This window comes from Bubalus kerabau, chromosome 1, assembly GCF_029407905.1.
Source record: "Bubalus kerabau isolate K-KA32 ecotype Philippines breed swamp buffalo chromosome 1, PCC_UOA_SB_1v2, whole genome shotgun sequence".
In the NCBI taxonomy this organism is placed as follows: Eukaryota; Metazoa; Chordata; class Mammalia; order Artiodactyla; family Bovidae; genus Bubalus; species Bubalus kerabau.
In genome coordinates, this window is record NC_073624.1 from 102,911,860 (window position 1) to 102,933,984 (window position 22,125).

The window sequence follows — 22,125 nt, forward strand, 5'->3', positions numbered from 1 at the left end:
AGGAGTAGGAATCACTCTTCAGCTTGCATAACTGAGTGGCTGGTAGATGGTATTACCAATGTAATAAGAGACAAAGCTGCCTAGTTAGAGATCAAGGTAAATTCAGTTTGGAGTTCTAGAGTTTCAGATGCTTGTGAGACATCCAGATAAATCATGTTTGCCAACCTTTGGTCAAAGGAAAACCATTCAGAGTTTTATACATTGATTTATGGCTTAAATCTTATCTAAATAGAATGTTAAATCAGGATTCCTTCAACTTTTGTCCTTTGGAAGATGTATTGCTCATTTTGTGTTCTTGGCACTGAGGTTGATAGGTTTATTTTTTTTTTAACATGAAAGTGGCAATTCATTTCTTCAGTATCGCAAAACGAGATGAGTGCTTTCAGTGAAGTGAGACAGTGTAATAGGAGGTAGCTTTCCAGAGTGCATCTCCTGGACCGTACAGTCCTCATGTAGAGAATCTTGATTAATTAGATACCTGGACTAAATCCAGCTTTATTGCATATGCATAGATGCTTTAAAAAGATATTTGGCTTCTCTTCAGTTTCTCTGTAAAATTGGAGGTAACTTGTGAGTTTTAAGTGGATGCATTTGGTGATTAGTGGACTATTAATAATTTAGTTTGCTCTCTTAAATACCATTTGCCACATAGCTTTAACCAAGACCAACTGTCACTTCCTTAGCCTGCTTTCCTCATTTCTGTTACCTGCATGGCCCTCTGGGTATTTGCATTTGTAACCTCTGTTCTGAAAGGATCGTCATGGGTTTTCTGGTTAGAGAAGAACAGGAAAGGATTTTCTAGGCAAAGGGAACTACAGAAGCAGAGACCCCAAAATTATAGATAGATTAAGTGTATAATAGAAAAATCTTGGAAGCTATTTTTTTTTCTAATTCTTTTCTGAAACACAATCATGATCCTTAAGACTTTTAATGATAATCCCAAATATTCATTATTTTTAAAATTTCCTAAATTGTACCACAAATGTGTATTCAAATCAGAATCACCCAGTGCACACATTAAATCTATTGCCATGCCCCTCAAAGTCTTAATCTAGAGCTCTATAGGTTTCCTCTCTTTTCCATTCTTACAGATTATCTGTCAAAGAACAAATAGTTTTATTTTCTTCTAATCAGCAAATACAGTCATATTTTTGCAGATTATTTGTAGAAAGACGTGTGTCCTGGGGAGTTTTCAACATTCCAGATTTTGCTGAGTGCTTTCCTTCTATTTCCTGTAAACTGGTAGTTAGATCTAGAGTAGGGTTTCCAGATAAAATACAGTACACCCAACTAAATTTTCAGTTTTATCTAAATAATTTTTTTTTAATGTAAGAGTGTCCAGTAGTACAGTATTTGGTCATCTTATATTTTTTTTAATTGAAATGTATCCAATCTACAATACTGTGTTAGTTTCAGGTGTACAGCCAAGTGATTCAGTTACACATTTTTTTCTTTTTTATTCTTTTCCATTATAGGTTGTTACAAGATATTGAATATAGTTCCCTGTGCTATACAGTAAATCCTTGTTTATCTACTAGGAAACTATTCTGAAGCTCAAGTGTGATACTCTATTATACTGAGAACTTTGTGGTTTATAGTATAACAGTTGAGTAATCGTCATGTATTTTTAAGAAAGTATATTAGAAAAAGAACTCTATTGTCAGGTATATCAGGCGTTTTAAAGGGGAAACAAACATAAACACAGGGATGCCAATTAAAAAAAAAAGCTATTGCAATAGCTCAGGCAACAAGCATGGTGATGGGAAGTGCAGGGAAGGTTTGAGGTCCAATCTGCAGGCTTCTTTGGCCCTTAAGGATGTAGAGGGTAAGGGAGATGGAGGAGGTCAGATCATCGTTAGGTTTCTATTAGATAGAAAGCATAGTTTTCCTTTTGGACACCTACATTCTGATGTCTGCTTTTCTGTTATGACTAAGAATCCAACTCTCACAATGAGCTGGGAAAAAACATGTAGCTCTGAAAGTAATTAGCACATAGATGGTGGTTGGAGGTTCTAGAATAGGAGAGATGATGACCCTTAAAAAATAAGGAGTTGGGTGGAAAGTGAGTCTCTCTTTACCCCAAGAACACCAACAGCTGGTGTCTGGGCAGTAGAACCCGAAAGGTAGAGAGCCAACCAGGAAAGAATTGCCTATTGGTTGCCGGGGAAAAGGCAGGGGGAAAGGCACTGGGAAAGGCCTTTGGCAAATGAATAATGCAGGCAAGTTAAGTAAATGATAACTGAAAGTGAAACCTAAACTAGGACTGTGGCAGTGGAAAAGGAAAGAAGAGGTTATTGGGCATACTGCAAGAAATATTTAATATCTTGAGACGAAATGAAGGTTGTCATATTTGTTCAGTGGAATTTTTTTTTCCCCATCCTGGAAATACTCTAATTTTCTTTCATGATATGAATTTTTTCCACATTAACCAGGTGCCAGATGCAATAAAGAAATGTCAGAGGGCTGGAATTACTGTGCGGATGGTCACTGGTGATAATATTAATACTGCTCGGGCTATTGCCACCAAATGTGGTATTTTACATCCTGGGGAAGATTTTCTTTGCCTAGAAGGTAAAGATTTCAACAGGAGAATACGAAATGAAAAAGGAGAGGTAAGGGTGTTTTACTTTTTAAGCTGCTATATTTTTAGTATATTAGGAAATTCATTCAACAAATACACTTTGAGTATTCACTGCGTGTTAGGCATCACACCTGGAAAGGCGCAGCCCTCACCCCAAGAAGCAAAACATTATAGGAAATAGAGGGAACAAGTGATAAAGAAATTTGCATTGAAGGGAGTGAGCCGTTCTTTTTTACAGTCCGGGCCCAAGAAGTGCAGTCTGTGTAAGCCAGTAAGGGGAGATGATTTTGGACAGGTTGCTATGGAACATATTTTAGGAGGCCCCAAACTCTGCACTACTTATGCTAAGGAGTTTTCATGTTCATAGGCAGTGGGGAGATGGTTAAAATTTGATTTTGTAATGATATGTATAACATTGTTCTCAAACTTGAGTCTGCTCAGAGTGACCTAGAGAGCTTTGTGTAATACATGGATTACTAGGCCCCACCTCACAGTATCTTGATCAGCTAGGCCTTGGATCTTGCTCAGCAATTTCCGTTTCTAACAAGTTCCCAGGAGTTGCTGATACTGCTAGTCTGGTAACCACCCTTTGAGAACCACTGATACAAATGCTAGATAGCTAATTTGGAATTAGAAAACTAGGCTTGGGCATGTTTTAACTTTGACGAAAATTTATAGATTGAGCAAGAGCGGATAGACAAGATTTGGCCAAAGCTTCGAGTGCTTGCAAGATCATCTCCTACTGACAAACATACACTGGTTAAAGGTGAGTAGGTTTTGCAATTTTCCCACAATTTCTTGATACAGAAATGCATTGTTTCCTGAAATAGTAACAGATACTGAATATTAGATTGAATCATGGATGTCGTCTTTGCCAATAAAATCTAAATACATTTCCCGTTGATACCTTAGGTGGATTGTGTTTATTCTCAGTGAGTAAAATAGGATATAATTGCTAATACAACAGTTTCTGGAGTTGTTCCTTGCCCAGCATCTCAGCAGTTTCCATTTCTCTATGCTTAATTATTTATTTTGAACCTTGAGTCTATAAAACTGGCCAGCCAAGGTATACCCTACAGAATCACGATTAAACAAATTGTTTTTACAGCACAAATACTTCTATTCCAGGTATAATTGACAGCACTGTTTCTGAACAACGCCAGGTGGTAGCTGTCACTGGTGATGGTACAAATGATGGCCCGGCATTAAAGAAAGCTGATGTTGGATTTGCAATGGTAGGCACTCACCTAATTCAAATACTCAGACGTAATTTACTGGCTTGGTTTTCTGTTTGTTTAGTTTCTTTGTTACTAAATTGCTGTTGATTTTAAACACTGTCCCTGTACTCTTGAGGGACAATATGTAAGCCGAAATTGGTTTATAACTCTAATTAGGTTATATAATAGCTTTTTTTGATGCTGGAAGAAGACGTCTTTTGAACAGTTATAATAAGATCATACATTTACGTTGTACTCTGTAAAGTACATAAGTGTCTATATCTCATCTAAACCTTATAGTGGTCCTGTTAAATAGGGGACAGGCTTAGGACAGTTAAGCGTATTTAAATTAAGAATAAAATTAGAAATCTTGCACTCAACTGAAAATGTCTTGAGTAACTTTTAAGAATAATCACTTAATATATAATAGATCTAATCTTGTTTGATTGAAAACAATCTGCTTCACCCCACCCAAGTTCTCAATTTATATTTGATTATTTAAAAAGTGGGAGGAAATTTCAACCTTTCATTATTTTCTTTATACTGTAGCCATAGTACTGATGAAGTGTTTACTATAAAATAGATATCATGAAATACACATGCTACATAAATGTTTAATGATTAAAATTAGACTGTTGAATCTTTGAATCCAATCCTAATGTTTCAGTGTCAGAATGAATCTTTGTACTTAACATGACATAGACAATTTAAGTATTTTATTTAATTTTAATTTGATTTATTTAACTTTTGGAATATACAAGTCTGTAATCACAATTCTCAAATACAAAAATACAAAACTGAATTTTCCCCCCTAAATTTGAAGCACACATTTATTGCAAAAAAAATATTCTGGATGATGTGAGGATGTTATTTATCACACTTAATATGAACATTCATAGTCATTGTAGAAATAGAAATATTAATGTGTGTTATGGGATGCTAACCCTGTCTGGGAGAATTTGTGATAGAAGGTATGTGCTTCTAGAGTATGATCAGGCTTTGAATTCTGAAATACAGTCAGGCCCCAGGTGTTTCAGATAAGAGAATATTTATGTATACCAATGTTTGTTTGCATAATTTATCCCCCTGATGTTTCGCTGCTAAAATAGGGGTTTAGCAAAACCATCACCATGGTGGCTGCCTTTGAGCAGAAGTTAGGGAGATGGAAGAAGGAAATGATATGGGTAAAGTACCCTCAACCAGTAGCTGTGAACCCAAGAGTTTCCCACCCTGCCTTGTCCCAAATTCATTATGGTAAGCAGTGTGTTGTTGTGAACCTCTGAAGAGTGGAGAAAAGTAGCTGAGAGGATAAGGAATATTTCAGGGCCGTTGCTTTGGCTGTAAGCAAAACAGGTTAGCTTTGGAAACACAGAATCATTGCTCTTGAGCATTTAGCAGGATCCTTATTTCTGCTCTCATCTGGACAGCTGACCAGGAATGTATTTATGTTCAATGCATTTTAAAATTTAAAAACAAAAAAACTTTCTTCCTAAAACTTAAGTGTTTAAGGCAGATGCTAAGGGCTTTAAATAAAGGCAGGTAAATATAGTATTTCAAACAAAAGCACAATACAGCCGCTAGTCTTGTTTGATTTTTAAGCCGTGAAAGTTTTGTTTTTTTTTTTAATTTTATTTTGTTTTTAAACTTTACATAATTGTATTAGTTTTGCCAAATATCAAAATGAATCCGCCACAGGTATACATGTGTTCCCCATCCTGAACCCTCCACCCTCCTCCCTCCCCATTCCATCCCTCTGGGTTGTCCCAGTGCACCAGCCCCAAGCATCCAGTATTGTGCATCGAACCTGGACTGGCAAGCCATGAAAGTTTTAAGCCCATTTTACCATCTGTTTTTTTAAAGGTAGCATGTCAAAAAAATCTAAATTTATTTTAGATTTTTTTTTTTGTATGGTGGAAGAGTAAGTGCTTAGTGGCTTGGGCTTGAAAGCATTCTTGCTCAAGCTTGAATTTACTTTGTGTATTTGTTCACTTCTTCAATTTAATATTTTAAAACTGACAAAATTATTTATCTTTGGATTTTATTAGAGACCCATGAAAAATTGCTATCGATTAGATCTTTCTAAACCTGTCTCTTATATTTTAGACAAATAATATTTTAAAACACTCTATTCTCTTTCTCTCCTTTTTTCTCTCTCTTTCCCTTTTTCTCTCTCTCTTTCTCTATGTCTGTGTCTATGTATATTTAGCAAATTCAACATTAAAATTTACAACAATAAAATAAAGGGGCTCTAATGTGAGTACATTATTAGCTTGCAAAGAGACCTGGCATTTTCCCCTACTTAGCCACTCCTTTTAGAATTCCTTTAGATGGCAAGTCTCCATGCTGTGTTTAAAATATGATTATATCATTTGTAAAATTATATCGCATTATTCTTATCGAGGGGCTTCCCAGGTGGCACTAGTGGTAAAGAACCCACCAGCCAATGCAGGAGACAGTGGGTTCGATCCCTGGGTTGAGACCATCCCCTGGAGGAGGGCATGGCAACCCACTCCAGTATTCATGCCTGGAAAATCCCTTGGACAGAGGAGCCTGACGGGCTACAGTCCTTGGGGTCACAAAGAGTCGGACACGACTGAAGCAACTTAGCATCCACGCATTCTTACCAAAATTCAGTTAACCACACATCTACAGATATTTCTGTTGTCAAAGCCTGAATGCCATTGTCAGGCGAGTGTATGCTCCTCGGTTCTATCTCGTCACAACAAAGATTTGGGGTGACGGACAGTAAAGCCCCCCTCAGCGTGTTGCAGCTCTCAGGTCTTAGACAGACCATGTTATAGCTCTTAGGTCTTGAACAGACTGTGTTATAGCTCTTAGACAAATCAGTGTTACAGCTCTATTTAGATAATAGCAGGAAAATCCATCTTCGAGGCATGAGGGCATGTCAAGCCAAAGATACGACGAAGAGAAGAGCACCCCAGCACGCGGGAAAGAGAGCGAGTGAGCCCTTTGGCTCCTCTTTTTATATGTTTTTCCCTCCCCCTGGGCCAGCCCTATGCAAATTAGGCCAGCCAGGAGTGCTGTTTGTTCTACCTGAAGTCCTCACTCCAGTCCTCAGACCTTCCTTTGACCTTCCTTTTTTCTATTTTCGCGGGCTTTTCCCTTCCTTGTCTTTTAGCCACCACCAATTTGGACTTCTGTTTTCTATTCTAACTACCTAACATTCTCCCCTCAAGAGATGGGAGGCCCAATTCTTTAGGAATAGGGGCGTCAAGGTCTTTCTGGCTACTTCCTGCTGAACTGGGATGGTGAGGAGTATTGGGCCTCCCCCTCTTGCTAGTCTTAGGCCTCAGAGTCCTTATAGCGGGGTCCATCTAAGGGTGAGGGATATTTTCCATGGTTGGCTGTAGTTTTATATCTTTGTTGAGCTGGCAGTGCATGTTGCAGCTTGTTGACCTGGTGGTGGAGGCTTAGCATCTATGGTCTCAAAATTGGAGACTACTGCATACCCGGCTCTTCTTTTTCCATCTAAGACAAAGCTTCTTCCATCAGTGTACCAGATTTCCTCAGGATTGGTCAGAGGATCTTCTAACAATCCCTCTCGGGATTTTGTCCAGTGGTCCAAGGTTTCTAGACAAGAGTGAAAGGGAAGAGAGCCCTCGGGGGTAGGCAGGAGGGTGGCTGGGTTAAGAACCTCACAAGGGGATATAGTGAGACCTGGATTTTCCATCAGCATTACCTGATATCTGAGGATTCTTTGATCAGACATCCATAAATGGCCTCTCCCATTTAGGAGTTGTTTTACTTGGTGGCTGGTAAAAATAGTTAGTTTGCCCCCAAAGGAGAGTTTTAAAGCATCTTCTATCATGATTGCAATAGCTGCAAGATTTCAAAGGCAGGGGGGCCAGCCTCGGGCGGTTGGATCAAGCCTCTTGGATAAGTAAGCTACAGGCTGGGGCTCAGATACCAACCTTTGAGTTAACACTCCCAAGGCTGCTCCCTCTCTTTCATGGACATAAAGTTGGAATGCTTTTTCTGGGTCTGGCAACCTCAAGGCAGGTGCCTGAGTTAAGGCCTGTTTTAGTGTAGCCTCTGCCTTCTTTTGAGGAGTTCCCCACATTAGTGGGATTGAATCATCCCATCCCTTTAAGCTTTCATATAAGGGCTGGGCAATTAGACCATAGTTGGGTATCCAGATTCTACAATACCCAGTTAGCCCCAGGAAAGCTCACAATTGTTTTCGAGTCGTGGGGGAGGGCAACTGGAGGATTCCTTGTACCCGATCAGAGGACAGCCTCCTAGACCCGTGTGTAATCTGAACTCCCAGGTAAGTGACTTTTGTCTCGACCGTCTCTGCCTTAGCACGGGAGACTTTATATCCCCTTTCTGCCAAAAAGTTTAGAACCTGAATTGCATGTTGTTGGGCACTTTCTCATCTGGAGAGCAGATTAGTAGGTCACCTACGTATTGTAATATTTTCCCATTAGGTCCCAGGTCCAGATCTAGGAGATCCCGGCTAAGGGCCTGTCCAAACAGGTGGGGGCTATCTCTAAACCCCTGAGGTAATACTGCCCAAGTCATCTGTTGGTGTTTTTCTCCTGGGGCCTCCCACTCAAAGGCAAAAAGATATCGGGGTTCTTTAGCCAGTGGTATGCAAAAAAATGCATCTTTGAGATCCAGGACTATAAACCACTTGGCCCTGGGTGGGATTTCTCCCAAGATTACATAGGGATTGGGTACTGTGGGTTGGAGGCGGGGACTACAGCTTCATTTATGATCCAGAGATCTTGAACCATTCACCAGATTCCATCCTTTTTCTTTACTGAGAGGATTGAGGTGTTACATGGTGAACTGGTGGGAACCAATAGCCCACAAGCAAGGAATTTACTTATTAAAGTAAATTAATAGTAGTCCCTCCCAAGCCTCTCTTCTAAGGGATACTGTTTCCGTTTAGGAAACCGAGTGGGATCTCGGAGGACAATGATGACCGCTTCAGCTTGGTGGGCTCATCCAGGAATCCCCTGATCCCACCCCTGGGGGTTAATTTTGTCTTCCCCTAGTTTTTGGTCCCTCTCTATTGAAGAAGGTGTAATGGGTTCTTCAGTAGTAACCAGGAGCTGTAGTGCTCCAAGTGCTGAAAAGCTTCCCATCACAAGGGTGGTCCCCAGTTTAGTGAGTATGAAAGTGAAGTCGCTCAGTCGTGTCTGACTCTTTGTGACCCCATGGACTGTAGCCTACCAGGCTCCTCTGTCCATGGGATTTTCCAGGCAATAGTACTGGAGTGGGTTGCCATTTCCTTCGCCAGGAGATCTTCCCAAACCAGGGATTGAACCCGGGTCTCCCGCATTGTAGACAGACACTTTACCATCTGAGCCACCAGGGCAGTATGTCTTCCCAGTGACCACCAGAAACTGGTGGGAAAATATTTGTCCATCCCAGCAACAAAGAAGTGCTGGGGTGAATCTTTTAGTACTTGCTTTTCCTGTAACACCCAGAATGGAACAGGTTTGGGAGGAGAAGGCTCTGGAGTAGGAGATCAAGACAGAGTAGGTAGCCCCTATGTCAACCAAGAAATTCTTGGGCCTACCTGCCACACCAGCTGCACCCTTGGCTCCAGCCCCGTGATGGTTATCTGTGACAGGCGGGCTGGCTGGAGCGGGCCGCTTCAGTCCTCTTGAACCATCGTGAGGGCAGGCTTGGCGCTTGACCTTGAGGCTCTCGGGTCCCGGGGACAGAGTGCCGCCCAATGTCCCAGTTGATGGCATTTGTGGCAAGCCATTCTAGGAGACTTGTCACAGTTTGGACACTCTTTGGCCCAATGCCCGGCCTGTCTACAGATTAGGCATCTGTCTCGTGCCTTGTCCCTCAAGGACTCGGGGTTTGCCATAGGGCTTCTCTGGAGGGCGGCCAGCATCTGGGCATGCCTTATCTCTTTCTTTCTCTCCTTCTCCTGGGCCTTGGCCTCCTTCTCCTGTTCTCTGTTATAAAAGGTATTGGTGGCTGTCTGGACCATCTCATCTAAAGAGGCAGCAGGGTCCTGCTGCTGTAGCTGTTGTAACTTAATTCTGATGTCTGATGCACATTGGGACAGGAATTTGTCCTTTAAAATCACCTGTCCCTCATAAGAATCTTAAGTCCAGATTGGTAAACTTTTGGAGGGCCTCTTCTAGCCTCTCCAGAAAGGGAATGGGGTTCTCGTTGGGCTCCTGAGTTATTGCTGAGACCCGGGCATAGCTGATTACTTTTGCTGGGCTGCTTTTAATCCTGCCTTCACACAGATTAGAAAATGATCCCTTTCCCAGATGTGCTCAGTGTCATTATAACTCCAGTTAGGATCGGAGGAGGGGACTGCAGTTTCTCCTACTGGGTATTTATCGCTTGACTTCAGAAGCCCCGTTGCATACCTTCCTTTAAGACCCTTGGATGCTCAGGGTCAGATAAGTTTGACTAAATACGACCATGATGTCCTTCCACATCAAGTCAAAGGCCAAGGTAATATGTTGGAATGTATCTATATATTTGCCTGGGTCATCTGTATAGCTTCCCAGGTCTTGTTTGATCTGTCTTAGTTCTAAGAGGGAGAAGGGCTTATGGACCCAAATTGGTCTGAATTCGCCTCCAGTTTCAACTAAGGGACATACTCGAGCTGGCTTTTGTGGAGGGGGTGCTCCCAGATATGGGGGCACGTTTGGATACAAGGAAGGAGCACCAGACAACTCGGGAGCTGTGGGAGCTGAGCCTTCATGGGCGGGTGGCAGGAAGCAGTGCGGGTTGGTTCCTTTTCTTGGTTGCCTGTGCCTAACACCATTTGCCTAGTGGGCTCACTTTTAGGGCATACAATAATCCTATACTTAAGACAGAGTTCCTTCATATCTATTTTTTTTTTTTTGACCTTCATATCTCTTAATTGGGAGAAGATTTGGACATAGGGGATCTCTGTCCATTTTTCTTGTCTTTTGCAGAATAATTCTAGCTGCAGGATGGTATTGTAATTTAAACTCCCATCCTCAGGCCAGTGTTCCTTGTCCCCCAGTGGATACTGTGGCCACGCAGTGGCACAAAAGAATTTTAAGCGACTCCTACTCAGAGTTAGAGGATCGAACAGCTTCTGGTTATCAAGGATGCATCTCAGGGGCATCTGCCGGGAAGTGGATTGGTTATTCCCCATCTGAAAGACAGTCATGACAGGGAGGAAAACGAAAAGAAAAAACTAACAGTCCTCCTTCAATTTCCATGGGTGGACTTCCTTAGGGGTGAGTCTTTCTGAAGCTTATCCTACCCAGTACTGTTGCAACCTGAGAGCCAAGTGTTCCCAGGTCAGGGTGCAGATCCCCAGGCAGGCTGAGGCATGACAGCCCCCTGGAGATCGACTCCCTGGGCAGGTCAAGGCGTGACGACCTCCTGGGATCCCTGGGACTGGCAAATCCCCGAGCAGGTTTCGAGGACCAGATCCCTAGGCAGGTCAAGGCAGGATGACCTCCTGGGACCCCCAGACTAGAGTTGGGCATCCCCAAAATCTCCAGTGTGACCAGTGCTGAGTAGGATTAAGGGGTTGGATATTATATAGTATTTCCCTCCCAAGGCCAGCTATTTTCTGGTTATCCCTCCAGAAGATTGTAGAGGCAACATTGTGGGCCCGGATGGGGCTGAGGAAAGGAGCGTGAAACAGGAGGAAAGGGGGCAGAGCACAACCTTTGAAAGAATGACATAGCACAAGGGCATAACGTAAACTAATTAAAATCAGTTGGGTCCAACATGACAAGTTCAGTTCAGTTCAGTTCAGTAGCTCATTTGTGTCCGACTCTTTGCGACCCCGTGAATCACAGCACACCAGGCCTCCCTGTCCATCACCAACTCCCGGAGTTCCCTCAAACTCAGGTCCATCGAGTCGGTGATACCATCCAGCCATCTTATCCTCTGTCGTCCCCTTCTCCTGCCCCCAATCCCTCCCAGCATCAGAGTCTTTTCCAGTGAGTCAACTCTTCGCATGAGGTGGCCAAAGTACTGGAGTTTCAGCTTCAGCATCATTCCCTCCAAAGAAATCCCAGGGCCGATCTCCTTCAAAATGGACTGGTTGGATCTCCTTGCAGTCCAAGGGACTCTCAAGAGTCTACTCCAACACTACAGTTCAAAAGCATCAATTCTTTGGCGCTCAGCTTTCTTCACAGTCCAACTCTCACATCCATACATGACCACTGGAAAAACCATAGCCTTGACTAGACGGACCTTTGTTGGCAAAGTAATGTCTCTGCTTTTCAATATGCTGTCTAGGTTGGTCATAACTTTCCTTCCAAGGAGTAAGCGTCTTTTAATTTCATGGCTGCAAGTCACCATCTGCAGTAATTTTGGACCCCAGAGAAATAAAGTCTGACGCTGTTTCCACTGTTTACCCATCTATTTCCCATGAAGTTAAATTCAAGTAAACCTTAATCCCCAATCTGTAAGCCAAAAGACACACCCAGAGTTGGCAGGACAGCTCTAAGGCACTGTCAAAAGAGGGAGGGGTGGGTGGTTCCCCAATGATTGGGATGATCCTCCCACTCATTAGCATATGAGTTCACCCTGACAGCAAAACCTAGCCAGGCTGCATTCCATGGCCCCAGCCCTTGTCCTCGGCAATGGCCCACACCCTGAAGAATGGCTTCTCTCTGAATCCTAACAGATCCACCTCTTACTTATTGCTTTGTCTCTCAATGAATTTTTGCAATGAGACAGAGCCTAAGCTTCATGGGTTTTGGCCAGGCTTGAGTCCCAGGAGAGAGAGAGCTGAAGGACAGGAGGAAAAAGCAGTGGGACAAATGTGCCAAGGGATCCCCTTCGTAGCCTGCCAGAAAGCCTGCTAAATTCCTGACCTGTGCTCACAGTTTTCATTGGCCTGATCCTTGGCACAGAGAAGAGTAAGAACAGAAGAACCCCCATGGGCTTGGGTAACAGCTACTGGGGCTCAGCAGATAGCGCCTTTGGGACATGCTGAGGAGTAGCCTCTCCAGAGTCCCTTAGTTGCACCCAGTGCCTCCTGCCTGTTCGCAGGGGTTCAAGAAAATGAGAAACAAGAGATTGTCAAGGAATTAAGATTTTGTTAGGCATGTCCCTCCAGCCATAGGAGCGAGGACCTCCTACCTTAACCGGAGGTCTTCTGGAATCATGAGACAGAAGCGTGAGCTTTCTGCTGGGTTCATTTTTCGCTGTCCTGGTTTCCAGCACGATGGGCCTCTTGTCAGTTCCCTTGCTCTGGGTTTTCTTCACGTTCCGCTTCTACCATGGGAGCTTTCACTGAGTTGGGCTCCTGCTGTGCTTGGCTTCCCCCTTGCAGGGCCCACGCCGTGGTTGTTTCAGCCAGGTTAAATCTGAGTCACGGCACCACAGATGTCAGGCGAGTGTCTGCTCCTTGGTTCTGTCTTGTCACAACAAAGATTTGGAGTGACGGACATTAAAGCCCTCCTTGGCGTGTCACAGCTCTTGGGTCTTAGACCGTGTTATAGCTCTCAGGTCTCACACAGACTGTGTTATAGCTCTTAGACAAGTCAGTGTTACAGCTCTATTTTATTTAGATAATAGCAGGAAAATCCATCTTCTAGGTGTGAGGGCATGTCGAGCCAAAGGCGCAAAGAGAAGAGCGCCCCAGTGTGCAGCGGGGGGTGGGGGACGAGAGCGAGCCCTTTGGCTCTTTTTATATGTTTTTTCTCCCCTGGGCCTGCCCTATGCAAATTGGGCTTAGCCAGGAGTGCTGATTATTCTACCTGAAGTCCTCACTCTGGTCCTCGGACCTTCCTTTGACCTTCCTCTGTTCTATTTTCGTGGGCTTTTCCCTTCCTTGTCTTTTAGCCACCGCCATTTTGGACTCCTGTTTTCTATTCTAACTACCTAACGCCATGATGTATTAATATTTCTGAAACCAGGTATGCATCTGTGGTAATAAAATCTTCCCTAAGGTAGTTAAAATATCTTAATTTAAAATACTTTCAAACTTTGGGTTAATAAACATTTGTTTCTTCTCCAAACATTAAGAAGCTGTTTCCAGTAATCTGGTCCAGAGGTGAGTAGTTGCTGCCTCCTAAAGGTTCAGCACATAAGGGAGTAAATCCGTGAAGCACAGTGGCAACAATGAAGGACTAAACACAGCCCAGGGAGTGCCTCCAGGAAGAAGTCCTAGACTCTGCCTCTACAGGCTAAGAGAGGTTTTCTGAAAGAGGTGCCATTTGAACTGAGGGAGGGAGAAAAGTACTGCCAAGAGACTCCCAAGAATTATAAGTAGCCTGACTTCCCTAGAAGAGGGTGTGGTGTTGATGGGTACTAGATGTGAGGATCATAAGGGCTTTGACTATGAAGCTGAGCAATTTGTTCTTTTATCCTGTAGATCAGCAGTTCCCAAGCAGACTTCTGATGTCTGACGACTCTTCGTAGCCCTATGGGCTGTAGCCTGCCAGGCTCCTCTGTCCATGAGATTCTCCAGGCAAGAATACTGAAGTGGGTTGCCAGTATTATTCTTGATATTGGCAACCCTCTCCAGGGAATCTTCCCAACCTAGGGACTGAACCCAGGTCTCCTACATTGTCAAGCGGATTCTTTACCACTGAGCCACCTGGAAAACCCCAGCATACAGCTTTAAGAAGCTCATAAAAAAGCTGTTTTAAACTCTTTTTGATAGAAAGTTTCCCAAGCTTGTTTCACAATGGAACGAGTTTTTATTTGGACACCAATTAACATCTTAAAGTTGCTTTTTAAATTTCAAAAGATTTTGAACTGGGGAGTGTGAGATTTGCATTTGCTAAAGATGGAGAACGATCAGAGGCAGGGAAATGTGTTGGGTTTAGATGTGTTAAGTATGTTGCACATTAAAAGTAAAATATTCAGATTAGGAGCTAGAAACCAAAATTTTAAATTAAGATTGCTCCTTCATGAACTATTTCAAGAAAAGCTTGATTTGGACTTTGTTTTTGTGTTTATCAAAACAATATTACATAGCTTTTAAAAAGTCAGACAGTTGTATAAGACTTGATAAACTATATCCCCTACCACATATCATTTCTTACAGCTCATTTTTTGACTAAAGAAAAGCAACTATTTTCGCTGTTTCTTTTCCTTAGTTGTTGGCCTCCATGTATCTAAATAGCACAATAAGAAGGATTTTTTAAATTTGTTTAATAAAAAGTATCTGTTGATGACTTTTCATTTAGGGAGGTAAGGATTTAGCACTTTGATAGGCACACACAGAGACATCTATAAGCTTTCATGCGCACTTTCTATCCTGTCTTCTTCCATCAGAGTTAGAGATCAGTCAGTATACCATCCTTATTGTGATTGGTTATAGTGACTGGAAATGCTATTCCAAGCTGAGCCATGTGGTCGCTGATAATTACTATTACTTCCTTGCATGACTTTTTGTATTCACTGTACATTTTCTTTTTCAATTCACCTTTTAATCTTTATTTATTTGTTTATTTTCTTATTTTTTTTTAATGTTCTTACCACTAATTCATCAGCATCTTCTCCTTTCATTATTTCAGAGGTGTCAGGCAGTTTTACCGTTCTGCCTTCTTACAAGTACCTATCCCAGATCTTTTGACATGCTTTAATCTGAACTATTTGCTCAGCCTGCTGCACAGCTGTCTCTTCTTTCTCCATACCTAAGAATTTCCTTTACCCCTCTATTATGTTGCATTTGAATTTCTTAGATTTGCTGTAATTTTCTTTTTAAAAAATTTTTTATTGAAGTATAGTTGATTTACGAAGTTGTGTGATGTCATCGTCTTTTTTGGTTTACTCTCTCATGTAGTAAAGCCATCTTAACAGATTCCTGAGAAAAAGGATTCATGAAAGTTAAACTTTTTCATAACTTTTATGAGTGAAATCTCTCTCTCTTCAAAGACTCCTCCTTGATACTTAGTCCTGCTTGGTATAAAAATCTAGATCGAAAATCACTTCACTCAGAATTTTGGATTTGTACCTTCATTGTTATTCCGTATCATTTTGAATTTTGAACCTCCTTTTGTTTTTCTTTCCGTTTTGGTGGTATGCAAGTCTTTCCTTTGTTCTCAGTCCTCTGAAATGTCATGATGTTTTGTCTCAGGGCAACTTTTTTCTATGAAAACTCATTGTCTTCAATTTTGTGAAATTTTCTTATACTTGTCTTATTTCTTCTCCACTGTTTATTCTTTGTGGAGAATTTGTCCCCCTGATTTTTTAACCTCGTGAGCTTGCCTTATTTTGTCTTTTTTTTTTTTCCTGTCTGCCATACTTTTATCATCTTGCAGGAGTACAGGAGTATTTCCTCAGCTTCTGTTGTATTTTCATATCCAAGAAAATATATTTAATTTCCAAGAGTTGTTTTTGGATCTCTGAGTTCCATATATTTAATTTCCAAGAGTTGTTTTTGGATCTCTGAGCTCTTGTTTCATTGCTGTGCCTTTTGTCATTCTAAGGATTTCTTTTTTTTTTTTTTTTAATGTCTCCTACATTGACTGGTGAGTTCTTTACCACTAACACCACCTGGTAAACCCAGATTTTTTTTTTTTAATCAGCTTTTGTCTCTCTGTAGAGTCTCTATCTCCCTTTAATTTAGTCTGTGTCTTTCAGGTTAGTGCTTTCATCACATGTCAAAGTGATGATTGGTTGTTTCTGCATATTTTTACCAGTAGGAAGCTGGAAAGCCTGAGGCCTCTACATACGCCTTATCAACCAGAAGCTTCCCAGTAAAGTGATCTGGCTTGGCCATTTTACTTTCTTAGGGTGCCGTGAATTTTCAGTATCTTTCGGTCTCATCTCCTAGGATGATCAGATTTTCAGGAAAGAGTTTTCATATCGGCTGCCTACAGGGCACTCTTGATTTCTGGGAAACAAGTAGGAGAAGAAGAGTACTGTACTCAGCAGTGCGTGGTACCCTTGAGTCTAAAGTTCGCTGTTGGACCCTCTTTGGTCAATTAGCAGGCAGTCTCCTGCCAGGCCAGGGAGTAGCAAAGTGCCCAGTTGTGTGACTTGGGGAGGGCCTCTGGGGCTCCAGTTGCCTTTTCTTTTAATTTTGTTATTAAAATGTAACACGTACAGAAAAGTTTCTCTGTCATAAGTATGCACTGAATGGATTACCCCAAGTCTACAGACCTGTTCTGTGCAAGGCAAGAAATATGTTCTGTATTCACATATTCCTCACCCACACTCTCTTCTAATTACTGCTATGTCTCTCCACAGAGATAACCAGTATTCTGAAGATTCCCTTTGTCTGTTTTTATACTTTGTACATTAGGATTATATATTACATGTTATTTTTGAGTCCATCTTCCTTTATGCATTATTATTGTGAGATTCATCTGCATGGTTGCATAGAGCTGTGGTTCACTCACTTTTATTAATCCACAACTTATTCATCCATCCCGTTCCCCTGTTGAGAGACCCTGTTATTTTAGTGCGGACCTTCTAAGTACTTCTTCAGTGTCTTCAGTAAACGTAAGAATTTCTCCTGTTTTTATTCATGCCTTCACCTCTTCATCCGGTGCTGCAAGTCCTGAGCCTTACTTAGAAGAGTCCTGGGGTGCAAAAAGGCTGCTACTCTGCTCTCCCTACTGTTGGTTTAGGGTTCAGCTTTCTGGGTCTGTGAGTTTCTTAACTATTTAGTTATCTGCTTTCCAACCTCTTATGATGTATCTCTTTTCCCACTAACTTTTAGCCTTTGTGAGTTTTTATTTTTTAATTAAAAAAAATCTTTTATGTGACTTTTGGAAGGAACTTGGGGTAGTACCTGTGTCCATTTCTCTCTCTCCTTTTTTTAACCCAAGTTGAACTTTATTATAAATGTCTCATTTATTATTTTCAGTTTCTACTGAGATGAATGTCTTTCTGGGAGACAGTATCTTAGACTTAACTATATTACCCCGTTTTACAGTAAATGTAAGTCAATAATTATTAAGTATAATAGTAAGTTTTTGTTTGTAAAATACATATTATCCTTTCAAATATTTAAAAGTTGTATTTTAAACATTCAGTCTAATTCACAGAAATTTTCTTTAATAGGGTATCGCTGGAACTGATGTAGCTAAAGAAGCATCTGATATTATTCTCACGGATGACAATTTTACAAGCATTGTTAAAGCAGTTATGTGGGGACGAAATGTCTATGACAGCATCTCAAAATTCCTTCAGTTCCAGCTTACCGTTAATGTAGTAGCAGTGATTGTTGCTTTCACGGGCGCCTGTATTACTCAGGTAGGTTGACAGTTTGTTTATTAAAACTTGCTTATTTTAGAGCACAAATGTATATAACCTGCCTTTTTTAAATATTTAAGTATTTAAATAAGTTCAGGCTTAGCATTTTAGGTTAATTAATATAGAAATGTAATTTTTAACTCCTGTACTTTAAGTTTTTAAATAGAAATGGCTTCCTGGGAATTGCTGAATCCCTGGAAAGTTGTGAGTGTCTGTTAAGAAACCTGTCTTTTCTAGGACTCACCACTTAAGGCTGTGCAGATGCTATGGGTAAATCTCATCATGGACACACTTGCTTCCCTGGCTCTGGCGACCGAACCCCCCACTGAATCTCTCTTGCTTCGGAAACCGTATGGTAGAAATAAGCCTCTCATCTCACGCACAATGATGAAGAATATTTTGGGTCATGCATTCTATCAGCTTGTCGTAGTCTTCACACTCTTGTTTGCCGGTAAGAATTCAACGCCCAGTAACGCTTCGGTTGTTTTGGTTCTGAGCTTATATTGCAGATTTTTCAAGAATGCATGTTATTTTTCTTTCTGGCTCCCCATTGATCTTTAATTTCTTCTGGCAGTGGATGCTTAGTACATTTTGAGAGGCAGTGTGATAGTAGTGGGAAGTAGAGTCCTGATTTCTTATCCTTGGCCCCACCACTAACTTGGATGTGATCTTGAACATGTCACCACAGTTCAGGGGGGCTTCAGTCTCCTTCCATATAAAATAAGAGAGTGGTACTGGAGGATCCCAGGTCCCTCACGACTCTTTCTGTGCTGCTGTTTGACAGCAAACGGTCTGGCTAGGTTTTATTGCATGCTTCCTTAAAATGTCCAGTTATTTTGTATGATAATTACAAAGCAATAATTTTTCATTCTTTCAGGAGAAAAGTTTTTTGATATTGATAGCGGAAGAAATGCTCCTTTGCATGCTCCTCCATCGGAACATTATACTATTGTTTTTAATACCTTTGTACTGATGCAACTTTTCAACGAAATAAATGCACGGAAAATTCACGGTGAAAGAAATGTGTTTGAAGGAATCTTTAATAATGCCATCTTCTGCACAATTGTTTTAGGCACTTTTGTGGTACAGGTGGGTAACTGTAAAAGAGAGTTTCAAATATGATTATTGTGTGGAGATCTTAGGTAAGCAGGTGACTTATTCCAGAAATTACTCGACCTCAATGTGTGGGCCTTCTGTGTGTTGCCTTGACATCAAAGAAGAATTTTAAATATCCCAACTCAAGTGAAAATCGGCCCCATCCTGAAGTTCTCCGTGTGAATGCGTACATTAAACTAGGGTTCCTTCAGGCGCACTGCTGCCTCTGCGGCTGTGACACCGCCCACAGCAGCGTTTGCTCGTGCTCACTGCTTCTGATTATTTATTCTACATTGCTTTTACGAAAACCGTTACAATGTTGATCTTATTGAAGGCCAGTCTTACAGCTAACCACTTCTGAGTCTACCTCGAGTGATTCCTTAATTGCTTCTAGCAATTAATAGCAGTTGTATTTCTACAGTTGAGTTCATTATTAAGTAATAATAGGTTTTGAAATAAGCATTTTAAAATCCACATGATTCTAAATGACTGCATCCTGAGTTGGTTATATGCCAGTTTTATATTTTGTAATATTGTCAAAACAAAGCAGAAGAGAAGTGGAAGACGGGGTATGAACAGTGAGGTTGAAAAGGAATAGAAAGGACTGAATTTTGCCATTTTTATAAAGACCATAATAAGGGCAAACTAAGCATCACTTTACATATGGTAAATTTTATGTAATTATGTATTATACCTATATTTTATACCACCTTGGATTCTGTGGTACTCTTCTACGCAAACGACTGTTAGTAGCAGAATCTGGAATCAGAGCAGGTGGGTGAGTGGTGCGTGATCACATCAGGAGGTCAGTAAACACAGTAAGATTTAAAAAGTGAGCTTTTCAAGGCTAGAATCAGACAGTGACAGTGCTAGTTTCAAAATGAAGGTCTAAGAATTTTGAAGCATTTATTCATTCTATGCCTTGGGCACTGTGGATTCTGAAACCCAAAACTCTCAACTTAATTATTTCTCTGCAAACTGTTTCTGTTTTAGCTTTCAGTTTTTCTGTCAACTTGAGAGGAACTGTTGTTTGCTTAGTTGTTGTATAATAGTTTGTTGAAGTATTTTATTTAAAAGAAATCATTATTCTTGATACACTAAAATGTTAGTTCCTACTTACTATCAAAGTTAGGTGTATTTTATCTGTTTTTAATATATGAGGATTGCAAAAACATAACTTCTTGTCTCTCTACCAAGCAAGTCTGATAACACTTAGTTGTTGGCATAGATTGATATGCCCAGGACAACTGATGGAAGTAAGGTCATTCTTCAGTGCCTTTGTGCTACTCAAAGCATGTCTGGATCAGCTATTTTGTTTGTTCATTACAAGTCCACAATGAGATATAAGGAGCATGGGTCAGAGTGTAAGTCAGCAACTTCACTAAATAAATTTATTCTTGATTATTCCTCCAGATAATAATTGTGCAGTTTGGTGGAAAACCTTTCAGTTGTTCAGAACTTTCAATAGAGCAGTGGCTATGGTCAATATTCCTAGGAATGGGAACGTTACTCTGGGGCCAGGTAAAAAAATCTCATCACTTTTTGTTCAAACCTAAAGTGATTTTTTTTTTTTTTTAATTTCTAGTGTGTATGCTCTTTAATCAATTCTATAACTTGATTCTAAGTAGTTTTCATTCTGGGTCAAGAAAGGATATTCAGAGATTCTTTTTAATGTAATATTTGCTCTAGTATGTCACTTGGTATTAATTATGATTATGCCTATGCAATAAAACACTAATTTCTTACATAGTCTTTTAACTTGTTTTTTAGAACAAGTTTTACAACTGTTACTAAAATGATACATTTATAACTGGTCAGAATGCTAATATCTGTATCTTTTGCTCTATGACCTACTTTGCATTTTCAGAATTAATATTTTAATAAAAATATTATATGCTTTAGCCTTTTTATCATTCTGTTATATAATTTCATAAAAATGTAGCATTAAAAAAATCTTGAGTTTCAGTTGATATGACGAATGTTTCCATAAAACTCCTGGTGTCTGGAAAAATAGGCCACAAAATGACATTTTAGATGATTTGAATTGAATGACTTTAACAGTGTACATATAAAATACACTGCCTCAAAAATGAGATGTCCTTCGTCTTCATGATGGGTAGCTGACTTGCAGATGTATGTCATTGTTTCTTAAAAGATAAGTGATAACAGTGTGTGTGTTCATTTTAAGTCTAAAACTGATAGAGAATCTACTAACATTTTCATAAATGCAGGTTAGCACATGTTACAGTGTGTAGCTGATGTGAACTAATTTATGGTTATTTTGCAAGTCAGACTAAACGTTCAGATTGTACTTAACCTTAACTCAATCTTTACGTGCTTTTTATCTTTTTCTTTTGTTTCTAGGGTTTGAGCTTTCTCTTCTTACTCATTGTAAAGACCTTTTTTAACAGAGATCTTCTTTTAAGTAGGATCTGTACTAGCTCCACATTTTTTTTTTTAACTGTTCTGGTTACTTTATAATGTTCCCTCACAGGCGAAGCCAAACCCCCAGCCTCCCCCCACATCTGGCTATTTTCAAGAAGAGGAAATTCAATATAGTGTAGATGCCTAATAGGCATTAGTAACTGTCTTTGGTTGACATTGTCTATTGATTTTTAGGTGCCATGGTAGAAAGCACTGATGTGTTAAGTCAGGAAACCTAGGGTCTTAGTCACTCCATGAACAAGTCACTTTCTGGGTCTCTGAACCTGTTTCGTCTCTAAAATGAGGTGGTTGAACTAGAAGTTCTCGGAGCAGTTCTGATACTTACTGCATGCCTGTTTCTCCTAACTTCCTTAAGAAATGGCTGTTAACACTTACAAGTTAATACATATTGGTATTGTTCTATCTTTTATGTCTTCTGGGGCATTTGTTCCTGTTTGGTAGCATTCTCAATCAGTGTTAATCCAATTTTAAATAGTTATACTTTATGAAAATAAATACATTGAATAAATCTATTTTCAGTGCAGCCTCGAAGGTTTTCTGAACTTAGTGTGTTTTTTCCTCATTGAATTCTTAAAGCGCTAATGAAATGTAAACTTCTTTTGCATCCTCTAAGATCGATTTTCATTTTAT

General features: G+C 40.4%; 1 protein-coding gene and 1 non-coding gene across 9 annotated transcripts in view; one reads left to right on the forward strand and one right to left on the reverse strand.

The window, feature by feature from the left end:
• ATP2B1 (ATPase plasma membrane Ca2+ transporting 1) overlaps positions 1–22,125 on the forward strand; it is a 135,143-nt gene that overhangs the window by 100,572 nt on the left and 12,446 nt on the right. For 5 of the 8 annotated variants that reach the window (XM_055585826.1, XM_055585845.1, XM_055585861.1 and 2 more), the window contains exons 13-19: positions 2,433–2,612; positions 3,260–3,347; positions 3,710–3,816; positions 17,764–17,955; positions 18,193–18,406; positions 18,833–19,044; positions 20,464–20,571. In XM_055585826.1, the coding sequence (XP_055441801.1) occupies positions 2,433–2,612; positions 3,260–3,347; positions 3,710–3,816; positions 17,764–17,955; positions 18,193–18,406; positions 18,833–19,044; positions 20,464–20,571 (1,101 nt within the window). The remainder of the gene's footprint in view (positions 1–2,432; positions 2,613–3,259; positions 3,348–3,709; positions 3,817–17,763; positions 17,956–18,192; positions 18,407–18,832; positions 19,045–20,463; positions 20,572–22,125) is intronic. The other 3 variants (XM_055585851.1, XM_055585871.1, XM_055585890.1) reach the window with 1 other exon arrangement.
• On the reverse strand, positions 4,668–4,800 carry LOC129642658 (small nucleolar RNA snR80). Its single transcript, XR_008709906.1, has one exon. It is a non-coding gene; the product is annotated as a small nucleolar RNA snR80 (small nucleolar RNA).